The following is a 15,484-nucleotide window of genomic DNA, read 5'->3' as shown; positions in this document are numbered from 1 at the left end:
GTAGTTCTTCTTCTTCACTTGCCACTTGATCAGTCCGTTGGAAAATAGAGTCCCGCGGCCACTTCCGTTGTGGCTTTTTGATGTGTTGCGGCTTTTATTGGTTTGTTGTGTTTTTTGTTGTGTTGTCGCATTTGTATTTGTTGCGGTGTTTGCGTTTGTTGTGACCCCTCTCGGCTTCCGTAGGATTGCCCCTTGGGGATAAATAAAGTTTTCTAATCTAATCTTTTAGTTGGAAAGGCTGGGAGGGCATCTGACACAGTGAGTGCGTATATATGCACATCAGTATCCCGGTTATGTCAGTATACTGCGTTTACGTGCGCGAGAAAAAAGGACACTCATATCCCTGTGACGTGATCAAATGTAGTATCTTGACATAATCGTACAAATGCACAAGCGCAAAAATTTTATTAATAAACCAGGAAAAATACAAACAACCATGAGCTCCTTTAGCGTCGGAAGCTCAGGAGGTTTAACCAGCGTAAGGAGCTGTGAGATATCCCACAATCCACTGCACAGATCAAACCCAACAGATTCCTCATTAAAATCTTCTGCATAAATAAACTCAACTTTACAACAAATAAACCAGAACCACTATAGACACATCAGCCCGCTTGATCAGATAATTCAGCTCGGATTACATTTGTTTACGTTTTACAGAAACAAAACCTAAGACCACATGGATAATAGACATAAACAGTTTGCTTCTTGTGCCGCTGATGCGATTCAGCTTCTTTCGGACGAAAGGACACAACTCAGTTATGTGTGTTCTTTTTGTGACCGAAGAGGTGCTGATGATGGTGAGTGTGTTCTGTGTGTGTGTCGTATAGGAGATAGTTCATGTTTTAGCTTTTCAGAGATCATACACGTGCAGGTCAGGTCAAGTTTAGTGCAGCTATTTATTCTACAGTCATTTCAAACATGTATGGTCACTTTATTTATGTCGGTCACTTTATTTATGTCGGTCACTTTATTTATGTCGGTCATTTTATTTATGTCGGTCACTTTAATGTTGGTCACTTTATTTATGTTGGTCACTTTATTTATGTTGTTCACTTTATTTATGTTGGTCACTTAACTTATGTTGCACTTTATCACTTTATTTATGTTGTCACTTTATTTATGTTGATCACTTTATTTATGTACTTTATTTTATTTATGTTGCACTTTATTCACTTTATTTATGTTGTTCACTTTATTGATGTGCATGTATACGCACTCACAGGTACACACACTGAACAAAAGCTTGGCCAAAATGTAAAATATAAACACTTAAATCTATCAGAAAATCCAATCCAATCCACTTTATTTCTATAGCACATTTCACAAACAAACAGTTTCCAAAGTGCTGCACAAATACATAAAAATAACAATAAATAAGATGATAAAATAAACTACTAAAATAATACTAGTTTTAATAAAAAATAAAAATAAAAAACAAAATCATAGAATAGAAATAAATAAACCAATAAATAAAATAAATCAATAAAAACACATAAAAATAAATAAAAAACACTTTAAATGACTTTAAAGTAGTGAAATGATCTGTCCATGCAGCAAGATCATTTTACTTGACAAGTTATCTGAACGTAAACGACCTCAGAACGAGTAAGAAGAGGATAAATCTGGAAACAAGGTGAAAAACCAAATAAAGGTTTTTAAAATCTTGGTCAGATCAGAGAAATTTGCAGTGGAGGAGGACGGGAGGGCATCTGGCGCACGGGGAGGGAGGGCATCAGGGGCGGTTCACAGCTGCATGTTGGTGTCGCTGCCCTCGGGGTCGGAGAGGTCACTGCCGGTCGCTGCCGCGGTCAGTCCGGCCTCCAGAGCCGTGAGCCGCTGCTTCAGACGCATCTGAGACGAGGCAAACTCACTCTGAAGACGCGCCAAACAGGTCTGAAAATACACAAGAGAAACCAGGACTAGACCAGGACTAGACCAGGACTAGACCAGGACTAGGACTAGACCAGGACTAGACCAGGACTAAACCAGGACTAAACAAGACGACTAAACCAGGACTAGACCAGGACTAGACCAGGACTAAACCAGGACTGAACCAGGACTAAACCAGGACTAAAACACGACTAAAACACGACTAAACCAGGACTGAACTAGGACTAAACCAGGACTAGACCAGGACTAGACCAGGACTAGACCAGGACTAAACCAGGACTAAACCAGGACTAAAACACGACTAAACCAGGACTGAACTAGGACTGAACCAGAACTAAACAAGAACTAGACCAGGACTAGACCAGAACTAGACCAGGACTAGACCAGGACTAGACCAGGACTAGACCAGGACTAAAACACGACTAAACCAGGACTGAACTATGACTGAACCAGGACTAAACAAGAACTAGACCAGGACTAGACCAGGACTAGACCAGGACTAGAGCAGGACTAGAGCAGGACTAAAACATGACTAAACCAGGACTAAACCAGGACTGAACTACCAGGACTGAACCAGGATTAGACCAGGACTAGACCAGGACTAGACCAGCACTAGAGCAGGACTAAAACATGACTAAACCAGGACTGAACCAGGACTTGACCAGGACTGAACCAGGACTAGACTAGGACTGAACCAGGACTAGAGCAGGACTAGACCAGGACTAAACCAGGACTAAAACACGACTAAACCAGGACTGAACTAGGACTAAATCAGGATTGAACCAGGACTAGACTGAACCAGAACTAAACAAGAACTAGACCTGGACTAGACCAGGACTGAACCAGGATTAGACCAGGACTAGACCAGGACTAGAGCAGGACTAAAACATGACTAAACCAGGACTGAACCAGGACTAGACCAGGACTAGACAAGGACTGAACCATGACTAGACCAGGTCTAAACTAGGTCTATATCAGGTCTAAACCGGGTCTAAACCGGGTCTAAACCGGGTCTAATGCTCTCACCTGTATCCGGTCCAGTCCCGCCTCCATCCTCTCCACCTTCTCCTCTAGCTCCTCCCCCGCGGAGACGCTCACTTCCTCCAGAAGCCCCTCCTTCTTCAGGATGTCCCGCCCCCTCTGCTCCAGCTGCGCTCTGGCCTCGGGGAAGTCCTGCAGCGCCCCCATCAGGTCGTTTTTGGACAGGCAGAACAGGTCGGAGTAGCCCAGGCTGCGGATGTTGGCGGTGCGGCGGTTTCCCGTCTTGCTCCCGCTGATGTTCAAGATGCTGATCTCGCCGAAGCAGCTGCCCGCGGTCAGAACGGCGAACTGAGACACGCCGTCGTCCCCAACAACAGCCAGGCGGCCGTCTTTGATTATGTACATCTCCTTCCCCACGTCTCCCTGGTAACGGCGACACAGATTTACAGATATTTTAATTTATTCCCATGTTTTCGTAATCTTGTGTTTTTAATCCGTCCAGGCAAGACAAGTTTATTTGTAAAGCACAAAGTAATTCAAAGTGCTTTACAGAATAACAAAAACATTAAAATCACAATAGAAACAAATCAAATCATAAATAATCATCATAAAATTTTAAAAAGAGAGCGACATTAAATGAGAGAGAAGAGTGTGGAGTGAAAACCTTTCAGTCAGACGCAGCTGAACAGAAGTGTTTGGAGTCTGGATTTAAACGGAGTCAAAGTCGAGGCCGGTCTCACATGTTCAGGAAGACTGTTCCTGACTCTGGGCACCAGCAGGAGGTCAGGTCTAAACTAGAACTAAACCAGGACTACAGCAGGAGGCCGGTCCTTGAGCTCCTCAGAGTGCGAGATGGTTCATGTGGCTCTAACATGTCACAGGTGGACTTTGGTGTTGGGTCATGGAGAGACTTGAACAAGCAGAGCCGCTTTAAAGTCTCCGAGCCACAGGGGGCAGTGCAGAGACCTGAGACTAGGGATGGGCATTCGATGAAATTTCATTAATCGATCGTCGGGAGAATTAACGATCGATTATAGATTAATCATTAATGTTTTTATATTAAAATGATCATCATTATTATTACTATCTGCACTACTAATCTGCATAAATAAATTCAACTTTACGGCATATAAACCGTAACGACTCTAGAGCCACATCAGCCCGTTTGACATTATCAATGTGTTTAATTCAGTTTTGTTCAACTCTCACAGAAACAAAAGTTAAAACCGCATCGCTCATTTGCATAAAATAAGTGAAGAAAAAAACAGCTCTTGTGTCGCTGATGCTGTTCAATTTCTGTCGGATTAAAAGACATGACTCAGGTGAATACAGGTTAGTGTGACCAGATTTGCGTTTGTTAAAACCAGGACACCGTACGGGGGGAGGGAGGTGGGGATTCGTCATCGACATTGAGCGACTCTCACCTGGTAAAACTTTTTCATGTTTTTCAGTGTTTTGGTGCTTTGAGGTCCCTGACACGCCACTGGACACAGAAACATATGTGCTGCTTTGAACACTGTGCACATGGACTCACATTTGTCTCGACTAGGACGGAAAGTGTGGAATTTCTTGTACAAGTCATTGTTAAATGCACATTTGTGCTTCGGCGTGTTGCAGACTGACCGACTGTCTGTGTCTGCTCGCTCCTTCTGACTCACAGAGATCTACAAGAGACGCTCAGTTTAATGGCCCAATGAAAGATAATGAAAACCTGATCATTTGCATCACTTTATTAAAAAAAATAACAGGACGGCGAGGACAAGATGTGGAAAACGGACATGTCCGGAGAAAAATGGACATTTGGTCACGCTACGCTACGCACGGCAACCTACATTCAGTTTGTCGATTAAAAATGAACGTAATCAACGAAATTCTTAATGATCAATTATTGAGTGCGTATACATGCACATCAATAACCCGGTTATGATCGGGTTTTTTGAGTATCCCGGTTTCTTGATGGTGCATGTAAACGCAGTACCCCGGTTACTGCAACATAAAGTTGAGTGCGCATGCGTCCAAAAAGACACTTTCCAGCCTTTCACCACAACAGTAGTGACATAAATAAATTGACCAACATAAATAAAGTGAGCCAAACGAGTGAAATGACTGTAAAATAAAGAGCTGCGCTAAACCTGCACATGTACAATCTGCACTCGTACGACCTGCACTCGTGTGACGCTGAAAAGCTAAAACATGAACTATCTCCTATACTCTATATACGCACGAAACACACTTACCATCATTAGCGCCTCTTCTGTCACAGAAATAACACACATAATCCACAGAGTCGTGTCATTTAGTCCAAAAGAAACTGATCGCATCAGCGGCGCAAGCAGCGAGTTGTTTTTATCGCCGCTAACAGTTTATGCTAATTAGCCAAACGGTCTTAAGTTTCGTTTCTGTAAAACGTAAACAAATGTGATCACAGCTGAATTATCTGATCAAACGGGCTGATGTGTCTATAGTGTTTATGGTTTACTGTATATGTTGTAAAGTTGAGTTTATTTATGCAGAAGATTTTAATGAAGAATCTGCACAGTGGATTGTGGGAGATCTCGTAGCTCCTTAGCTTCTTATGCTAAAGGAGCTCACGGTTTGTATTTTTCCTGGTTTATTAAATCGATTTAAGTTAATTTTTGCGCCTGCGCATTTGTAAGATTATGTCAAGAAACCGGGATACTCCATTTGATCATGTATACGCGGATATGAGTGTCCCGGTTTCTCAGTGCGCATGTAAACGCAGTAACCCGAATACTGACAGAACCGGGATATGGCTAATAACCGGGTTATTGATGTGCATGTATACGCACTCATTGATTAATCGACTAATCATGACCATCCCTACCTGAGACCAGTCTACACCTCCCAAGCTCAAAATGCTCGGTTGCACCCTCTGATGTCGTGAAGTGGTAGTTTTCAAGTGAACACCTTTCACAGGACTGTAATGATCCAAATGCTTCTGGTCTGTGTTGGTATGAGGTGTGTGGATTTTAAAAACACAGTGGAGCACTTCCTCTATTACCACATGAGATCACAAGGTGGATCAAAGTGGTGTTTTGTTTGGGAGAAGAACTCATGTTAAACGTGTGTGAATGAAACAAAACACAACTCCAGGTTTGAGTGTGAAGCGGCTGGGATGGAGGATCAGCTCCTCCAAGTCTGAGGTCGCGGTTCTCGACCGGAAAAAGGCGTCTTGTCGTCTCCGGGTGGGTGGAGAGTCCCTGCCTCATGTGGAGGAGTTCAAGTATCTCGGGGTCTTGTTCATAAGTCAGGGGACGATGGAGCGTGAGATTGACAGGTGGATCGGTGCAGAGTCTGCAGTGATGTGGTCGCTGTATCGGACAGTTGTGGTGAAGAGAAGCTGTCAGTCTTCGTTCCTCCCCTCACCTCTGGTCATGAGCTCTGGGTAGTGACCGAAAGGACGAGATCGCAGATACAAGCAGCCGAAATGAGTTTCCTCCGCAGGGTGTCTGGGCGCTCCCTTAGAGATAGAGTGAGGAGCTCAGTCACACGGGAGGAGCTCGGAGTAGAGCCGCTGCTCCTCCATGTCGAGAGGAGCAGCTGAGGCTCGGGCGTCTGTTCTGATGCCTCCTGGGACATGCCCTCGGGAGGTGTTCCGGCATGTCCCACTGGGAGGAGGCCCCGGGGAAGACCCAGGACACGCTGGAAGGACTATTTCTCTGGGCTGGCCTGGGAACACCTCAGGGTCCCGCAGAGGAGCTAGAGGACGTGTCTGGGAGTCCCTGCTTAGACTGCTGCCCCTGCGACCCGGCCCCGGATAAGCAGAAGAAAATGGATGGATGGGACAAGTCCAAGTTTGTTTTTGATGAGGAAACAACATTATAACATGGATCATAAAAACAAAACTGTTAATTCACAGTTTTGATCAGGAGTACCTCGCTGTAGGATCACTGAATACTGTGCATGTTTGGGGTTGATGGGGGAAACCAGGAGGAAACCCACCCAGACAAAGGGAGAACATGCAAACTCCACTCACCTTTCTGCAGATGTAATCTCCAGGACTGAACACCTGAGGTCGAAGTTTTAGCACCAACTCCACCAAGAGACCAGACTCACAGTCCTGGAAGATACGAACCTGCAAAAGGACGCAAACTTTTCATGAACAACTTCATTCAGAAAGTTAAATCAAATGGACTGAACCAGGACTAAACCAAGACTAAACCAGGACTAAATCAGGGATAAACCAGGACTAAACCAGGACTAAACCAGGGCTATACCAGGACTAAACCAGGGATAAACCAGGACTATACCAGGACTAAACCAGGACTAAACCAGTATACCAGGACTAAACCAGGGCTATACCAGGACTAAACCAGGACTAAACCAGGGTAAACTAAACTAAACCAGGACTAAACCAGGACTAAACCAGGACTAAACTAAACTAAACCAGGACTAAACCAGGACTAAACTAAACCAGGTAAACCAGGACTTAAACCAGGACTGAAACCAGGACTAAACTAAAGAAGCAGAAGTAAATCTATGTAAAACACTTCTTGAACATGTCCACAACATACAAAACAAAAACAAAACAAAACAAAAAAGAAAAAATTATAGATAAAAAGTATATAATTCCACTTTTATATAAATTAACAACAGTGAAACATGAGTAATTCGGTGTAACTCCGTGTAATAAACCCTGTGACCTTCTTGAGCGTGTCCAGGTGCACGTTGATGGCGATCTCCGCTCTGAGTTTACAGGGCAGGCTCCGGAGCACTTCCTGTTCATCTATCGTCTTCTGATTGGTCCAGAGGTAGTCGAACCAGCGAATCACGCGCTGCTCCAGGCCTCTGCTCACGTGCCTGAAGTGCATGTAGTGCTTGAGAGCGTCCACTCGGCTCTGGAACGAGGCCTTGGTGGCGTTCATGTTCGAGATCATCGAGCCCACGTTCCCCACGATGGAGGCGAAGATCAGGACCCCGACCTGCAAAACATGACCGGACAGTCTCACAGTCACCGGAACGTTAGTCTGACGAGGCCTGAAACGATAACAGAGTTTGCTGGACGATTACTACTGTGTGGTAAAGAGACCTGTAAAAGAAAATGAAATAAGTTAAATAAGTGCATTTAAATTTCAGTACTTGTTGTTAAAACTAGTCGTACTTACCCTCTTGTCCTGTCTGCCAAAAGAGTCCCAGAGGAGCCGAAGCACCTTAAAGTGCCCATCTCATGCAAAATAACTCTTTTCACATTGTATCTTCTGCACATGGGCCCGGTCAAGCAGAAGTAAACAACAGGGCCAAAAATTCAAGTTAATGCATCTGATATAAAAATGTATTGAACAGATACATATGTACTCTAGTTTATGAAACTGTTGACCCTTTTTCTGTACGATTTTTGGTTCTAAAGTTCCATCCGTTTTAAACAGACCATGTATGAAACATGGAACAAAAATTATTTCCCAAATTTCAAAGACCTGCAAATCATGTAAATAAATGGATGTATTTCATCATATCTTGTGTTATTCCATCTTTGAACTGTTGATGAAGGGACATGATTTAAAAAAAAAAAAAAATTATTTAAAATGATAAAAATTTGCTTGGAAGGACTGACATATTTTATAGAAATAGTTTCCTTTCATTTTGAAGTAATATTAAAATATTCAGAAGAAAAAAGTGACAAATGATGTAAAATCCTGCACCTTCTACTTGCTTGAACAATTTTCCCTCCGTTACTTTTCCCTCCGTTACCATGACCTTTCTTAATAAAAAATCTCATTATTCAAAAAGTAAGAGGTTTTTCAACCTAATCTTGTACCATATGGTAGAAAACTATATGAAGCAAATATTCAAACCAGTTTGTTAAGGATATGTAAGTGAGAACCAAGAGTTATCACTGTTTGGATTTATTGACCAAAAAGTGCTGCATATTTCATTCCCTCCGTTACCGACATGAGTTTTTTAAATTTTTTGTCAAAAACTTGAAAAAATATCACAGGTTTAACTTGACCCTGTTGGAGTGTAACTCTTTCCTACATTCTGATACTTTACTTATTTCAATAGTCCCTCTAGTTTCTGAATAAGAGACATTTGAATGTAAAAAATCTGACCCCGTTTCCCTCCGTTACCACTTGACCTCACACATAAACAAGCACAATTTGGGTTTTGGAACATCCATTACACAATCTGAAATCTTACTGATTTCTTGGAGACAGTCACAGACCAGGAACTATGAAAGTCCGACTATTGCTCCTCCCCCCACCCGTCCTGAGAAAGCACAGGCTCCGCCCTCCAAACGTGACGTAGACTCTGAGTGAGCCGCCCTTCCTCCGCCGTCTCAGGGAGGGAGGGGGAGACAGGCGTGCGCCCTGATAGTGGCAGGAATAAACTTTTATTCATCATGTGAAGAATCCCTCAGTCGTCCAGGTAGAATCCATGAGGAGAAAATTCAGTTTGTCGACTGGACAAAAGTTAGTTTGGTTGAAGACGTTTCGCAGCTCATCCACGCTGCTTCTTCAGTTCTGGTCAGAATGCTGTCTAAACAGCTACTTCACAAGAGGATGAACAACATAGACGAGAGAGCAACAGTGGACCTCAGTCTTCTGTACATCTCCACTTAAAAGGACAGAGAGGTGCAGATTTTAGCCAGAGAGAAAAATTGGTTTGAGAGGGGAGTTAAAGAAGCCATTTTATTAAGAAAGAGAATCCTTCTCTAAACAGAAATGGAGACTCAGACACCATCTATCTCCTATTTACAACTCCGTCCTCAAACCTAAATCAAAACAAACAAAAGAACAACAGGTGTAGCCAGGTCAGGTCCAGAGGTGTGGAAGCTCCATTATGGACATGAATTGTTCTGCTAATTAGACCCCACACCCTGTACAGGTCAATAGGCCGAACTAATAAACAGAAACTGTAAACAAGTAGGTGTGTTAGTTTCAGAGTAGTTTCAGTGTAGTTAGCTCCTCCCTGCAGACAGATAGAAGGAAGTGTCCACCAGCGTCTGACCAGAACTGAAGAAGCAGCTTGGATGAGCTGAGAAACGTCTTCAACTAAACCAACTTTTGTCCAGTCGACAAACTGACCTGTCCTCATCTTTTATTCATCATGGAGATACAGCGCTTTCAGCCGCATGTGTTGGACCCGGAATCGGACGAGGACTTTGAGGAGCACGACGCTCAAGCATCGCGTCCACATCAGCTGAACATTACTGATTGGTAAAGTATTAATAAACACTAGTAGATAAACTTATTATATCGTGTCCATTGCAGCGTAGAACAATGAGCTTATACTGTTGCTTTTGTTCAAGTGTTCATGTGGGAATTGTCAGCCGATGTGGGGTGGAGGCGGTGGAGCGGAGGAGGGGGGCAGGTGGGGGGTGGGTGCGAAGCTCTTTCTTCTACGTCAAACGTGTCATAGGTGAATCTGCCGCGTCATCGTTGTAGCAGTTTTAGTTCGTTGTCATGTGGGAGGGTGGCAGAAATACGCTGCAATTTACTTAAAAAAACACTGAATCAATCTAAAAAAAACACTTGGGCAACAAATACAAGGCCCACACATCACTCTTAGAAGGTAGAAAGCTCTGAAAAGTTGATTTTTGCATGAGATGGGCCCTTTAAGAAGGTTCCAAGGCAGGAAACCATTTTGTTGGGGAGGAGGGACACACAGAGATTTTAACTTTTCTAGTCTAGTTAGTATTTTTAAATGAATAAACTTCTGATTTAATAAAGAGAGTTATTTTTGTATTTGGGTTTAACAGAATATTTGTTGCACTGTTTTTTGATAGCAAACTTTTTAAATATTGAATGTACATTGTTGAACGTACCTCAGCTCACCCAGTTAGAGGAGGAGGCCCATAAAAGGAGTCAGCCTCACCTTTGTCGAGTGCAGGGGTGTCAAACATACGGCCCTCCAAGACCTTTAATCTCAGATGATTTTCTACTAAAATATTTTAATTGCATTTTCTATTAAAATATTGTTAATTTTCTGTGGTGTTTATCACAGCAGCGTCTCCAGCGTCTCTGTACGTGGCCCCTCCCACCAGAGCAGCACAAATGAAGACTTGTCTCTTTCCAAACGCTCTTAAAGGACGATCGTTTTGACTGTTGACCGTGACACCCTCATCAGAAAAATGTCCAACATGAGAAAAGTGGAGCCGAGTGCAGGATTTTACAACAAAAATGGACTTATTCCTGTTTACATACAAGTTCATGTTAAAACTTTGTGTTGAAATTGAATTTTTCTTAAAGTTTCAGGTTGTTCATAATATTATAATATTTTGTAAAAGAAAGAGTTCATCAATTAAAAAAGATTTCTGTAATAGATTTGTGTTTCTCTGCACAAATATTTGAACTTATTGTTATTTTTGGGGTTTATATGACATGAGTTTTCTGATCCGGACACTTTGAGATTAAAGTCGGTTGGATACGGCCCCCGGAACAAAATGAGTCTGACACTCGTGGTCTAGAGGAAGGTGCTGTGTGAGCGCAGGTTACTGTCATCCCTGTGTTTTCAACTTTTCTACTTTTGTAAATATTTTTTCTATTTTTTTTTTTTTTGTCTTGGTTATGGATTACAGCAAATGCACTTGGGATCTGCACTACAAACCTGTTCAACTCCTCTTCTACCGCTAAGGTTGCTATCCGGGCTATTGCATAAGTCCTTTGTTATAGGTGAGTTTCAGCTGACGTCATTGTTATTAAAAGCCCGCGTTGCTGCTGGGAAATATTTTGGTCGGAGGCAAGAAACACGGTAGCGTCAAACACAGTGCGTAACCTCGCGTATTTATCCCCGATAATGGTAAATTCCTGCTGCATTATCGGATGCACAAATAGAAGCACGGAAGAAGGAAAATGTCTTTTTCGTATTCTGAGTGAAAAGAACCGCTAACGGTGAATTAAACGGCTTTCAAACATCCGCAGAGCAAACGTAGAAGATCCTAACAAACCGTGGACTCCAACAAGTTCAACAACACATCGAGACTCTTGGAGGTTTTCATCTTTTCTGCTGTGAATGGCCCAGGAGTTTCCACCAAGTCATTGTGAATATTTGTCCAGGTAGTTGGCGATTCAGACCAGAAATTTGGTTTGTTTCACCTTTTGTCGGGGTTGAAAAGGGTGATTTGTCGTCCGTCGATGCTTATGACCAATTTCTGGTCAAATGGTCTTGGGTCCTCTGCCGTTAGAGTGGATAAATAACCGGGATCAATACCCTTTACGTGCTTTCTCGCTCCGTCCGTCATGTTGAATTAGTGTTTCTTGCCACCGACCAAAATAATTCCCAGCATGCAACGCGCGCTTTTGTCAACAATGAAGCTCGCCTATTGTTTTACTCATGTCAGGACGTGTTGTTCATGTTCCTGTCATACTTGTGTAGTTCAGTTTAACAGGGAGCTATTTTTCGTGTGTCGTGCCGTGTTTGTTCATTATAGTTGTATTATGTCTTTATTCTGCGCTTCTTATTTCGTCTCTCCACTATTTATGTTTGTTATTGTATGTTTAGCAGTGCACTCTTTACTTTATCACTGTGTAGTACAACGACTTATTAAATTTTTTCTTTTTCTTTATAGACCACAGAACCAATAATGTTCTATGATGATGCCTGAGCTTCATTAAACCTCCTAAATTTTACCATCCGTCTCCTGTGTCCCGACCCGCACTCCAGGGCCAATATCACGATCCGAGCTCACACCTGAGAGAGACGGTAGGGATTTTATGACATAAAACCATCAGCGGAGGAGATCGACTCAACGGCTGCGGCGTGCGTGTTTATATTTGTACTCTGCTAATGACACTGGTTCAGTCCTAGTTCAGTCCTGGTTCAGACCTGGTTTAGTCCTGGTTTAGTCCTGGTTTAGACCTGGTTTAGTCCTGCTTTAGTCCTGGTTTAGACCTGGTTGGTTTAGTCCTGGTTTAGTCCTGCTTTTAGTCCTGGTTTAGACCTGGTTAGACCTGTTCAGTCCTGGTTCAGTCCTGGTTTAGTCCTGGTTTAGTCCTGGTTTAGTCCTGGTTCAGTCCTGGTTTAGTCCTGGGTCAGTCCTGGTTTAGACCTGGTTCAGTACTGGTCCAGTTCCAGTCCACTCCTGGTTTAGTCCTGATTTAGTCCTGGTTCAGTCCTGGTTTAGTCCTGGTAGTCCTGGTTTAGTCCTGGTTCAGTCCCTGGTTTAGTCCTGGTTCAGTCCTGGTTCAGTCCTGGTTCAGTCCTGGTTTAGGCCTGGTTCAGTACTGGTCCAGTTCCAGTCCAGAGTGGTTTAGTCCTGGTTTAGACCTGGTTTAGTCCCGGTTCAGTCCTGCCTGTTTAGGCCTGCTTTAGTCCTGCTTTAGTCCTGGTTTAGACCTGGTTCAGTCCTGGTTTAGACCTAGATTAGACCTGGTTTAGTCCTGGTTCAGTCCCTGGTTTAGTCCTGGTTCAGTCCCTGGTTTAGTCCTGGTTCAGTCCTGGTTCATTCCTGGTTTAGTCCTGTCCTGGTTTAGTCCTGGTTCAGTCCCTGGTTTAGTCCTGGTTCAGTCCTGGTTTAGACCTGGTTCAGTCTGGTCAGTTAGTTCCAGTCCTGGTTTAGTCCTGGTTTAGACCTGGTTCAGACCTGGTTCCTGGTTAGACCTGGTTTAGTCCTGGTTCAGTCCCTGGTTTAGTCCTGGTTTAGTCCAGTCCTGTTCAGTCCTGGTTAGTCAGTCCTGGTTTAGTCCTGGTTAGCCTGGTAGTCCTTAGTCCTGTTTTAGACCTGGTTTAGCCTGTCCTGGTTCAGTCCTGGTTTAGACCTAGATTAGACCTGGTTTAGGCCTGCTTTTAGTCCTGCTTTAGTCCTGGTTTAGACCTGGTCCAGTCCTGGTTTAGTCCTGGTTAGTCCTGGTTCAGTCCTGGTTTAGTCCTGGTTTCAGTCCCTGGTTTAGTCCTGGTTTAGTCCTGGTTCAGTCCTGGTTTAGTCCTGGTTCAGTCCTGGTTCAGTCTGTTTAGACCTGGTTTAGACCTGGTTTAGTCCTGGTTTAGTCCTGGTTTAGACCTGGTTTAGTCCTGGTTCAGTCCCTGGTTTAGTCCTGGTTCAGTCCTGGTTTAGTCCTGGTTTAGTCCTGGTTCAGTCCTGGTTTAGGTTTAGTCCTGGTTTAGACCTGGTTCAGTCCTGGTTTTAGACCTGATTTAGACCCTGGTTTAGTCCTGGTTCAGTCCCTGGTTTAGTCCTGGTTCAGTCCCTGGTTTAGACCTGGTTTAGACCTGGTTCAGTCCTGGTTTAGACCTGGTTTCAGTCCTGGTTTAGACCTAGATTAGACCTGGTTCAGTCTGGTCCAGTCCAGTTCAGTCCTGTTTAGTCCTGGTCAGTCCTGGTTTAGTCCTGGTTCAGACCTGTTTAGACCTGGTTCAGTCCTGGTTTAGTCCTGGTTTAGTCCTGGTTTAGTCCTGGTTCAGTCCTGGTTTAGCCCTTGTTTAGTCCTGGTTTAGTCCTGGTTCAGACCTGGTTTAGTCCTTTCTTTTTCTTCTTCTTCTTCTTCTAGGTAATATCGTCGTCCCTGATTGGTCGGTGCGGCGCGTCCTACAGCATTTTCAGCTTCTGGATTCGCACCGCACTGACGCCTGAAGACGCGCCGCCAAAACGCAGGACGGCCTAGACCCGCGTCCGCACTGACCTGTCACCGGTCTGAACGGGCCTTTGAGAAATTCTGTAACGCAACAAATCAAATACATGACCCACCAGAAAGTCGAATATGAGGAACAGGTACTCCTCGTCCCTGACAGGGGGCGGTGTTTCCCCGATGGTGGTGAGCGTCAGCGTGGACCAGTACAGGCAGTAGATGTACTTCCGGGTCAGAGACGTGAACTCGGGGTCAGAGGCGTTTGGATAAACCCAAGAGTCTGAGCCCAAACCCAGGACCAAGGAGAAACTGTAGTACCTGAGGAGAGAGCGGGGCGTACAGTACTTTGCACTGCAACACGGAAATTTCCACATTGCGAGACCGTTAATGGTGCTGCACCTTTAAAAAAACTTAATCCAAACTTTTCCCTCACTTACATCTAACCCTTACTTCAATTATTCATCACAAGTTTCTACCGTATTTTTTGGATTATAAGTCACACTTTTTTTCATGGTTTGGATGTTTCCTGCGACTCATATATTTAAATTTTCACACTGACGGCCACAAGAGGGCGCTGAAGTCTCGTGTGTGAGTATCTGCCGCTCCTGTTCCTCCTGCACCACTGTCACTTCACTCTACTGCGCATGTCTCCTGCAGAAAGAGCCTCTGTCCTGCTGCAAGTAGCGAAATATTCAGCCCGAAACGGTAATCGAGCAGAAAGAAAGAAAGTTTGGAGTGAGAGAGAAACTTGTGACAGCGGGAGGATGCACCATGAAACTTTCCTGAAGTCACTGGATGGACAAAGCCTGGACTTCAGTGACACCGAAACCATCCTGTCGGGATTCAGAAAGACCCGAATAATTCTAACTGGAACTGATGCTGAGTCTGACGACAGAGTGGAGTTGCTCAGAAGTGACACCGAGGATGAAGAACTGAATGGATTTATTGATTTGGAGTGAGATGGAGAGTTTGTTAAACTTGTTCTGTTCTGTTGTTTATGTCATAGTTTATCTGAAGAACTGTTCATATGTGACGTTAACAGTCTGTTGTTCTCTCTTCTATTCTTATTACTAGAACTTGACTTTCAACAG

The 15,484-nt window shown here is 43.8% G+C and overlaps 1 protein-coding gene across 1 annotated transcript in view; it reads right to left on the bottom strand.

Moving 5' to 3' along the window:
• Positions 1 to 1,286: 1,286 nt before the first annotated feature.
• The window catches only part of LOC129410716 (cyclic nucleotide-gated olfactory channel-like), a 16,040-nt gene continuing 1,842 nt past the window's right edge, over positions 1,287 to 15,484 (bottom strand). The window contains exons 2-6 of the mRNA XM_055159583.1: positions 14,513 to 14,744; positions 7,536 to 7,814; positions 6,869 to 6,967; positions 2,917 to 3,294; positions 1,287 to 1,893 (exon numbers count right to left, since the gene is read on the bottom strand). Coding sequence (XP_055015558.1) covers positions 1,744 to 1,893; positions 2,917 to 3,294; positions 6,869 to 6,967; positions 7,536 to 7,814; positions 14,513 to 14,744 — 1,138 coding nt within the window. The 3' untranslated portion in view covers positions 1,287 to 1,743. The remainder of the gene's footprint in view (positions 1,894 to 2,916; positions 3,295 to 6,868; positions 6,968 to 7,535; positions 7,815 to 14,512; positions 14,745 to 15,484) is intronic.

Source organism: Boleophthalmus pectinirostris, unplaced genomic scaffold (genome assembly GCF_026225935.1).
Source record: "Boleophthalmus pectinirostris isolate CB_2022bp ecotype Guang Dong unplaced genomic scaffold, ASM2622593v1 HiC_scaffold_23, whole genome shotgun sequence".
Classification (NCBI taxonomy): domain Eukaryota; kingdom Metazoa; phylum Chordata; class Actinopteri; order Gobiiformes; family Gobiidae; genus Boleophthalmus; species Boleophthalmus pectinirostris.
Note: the sequence above shows the minus strand (reverse complement) of the source record. Positions and strands in the feature narration are given on the sequence as shown.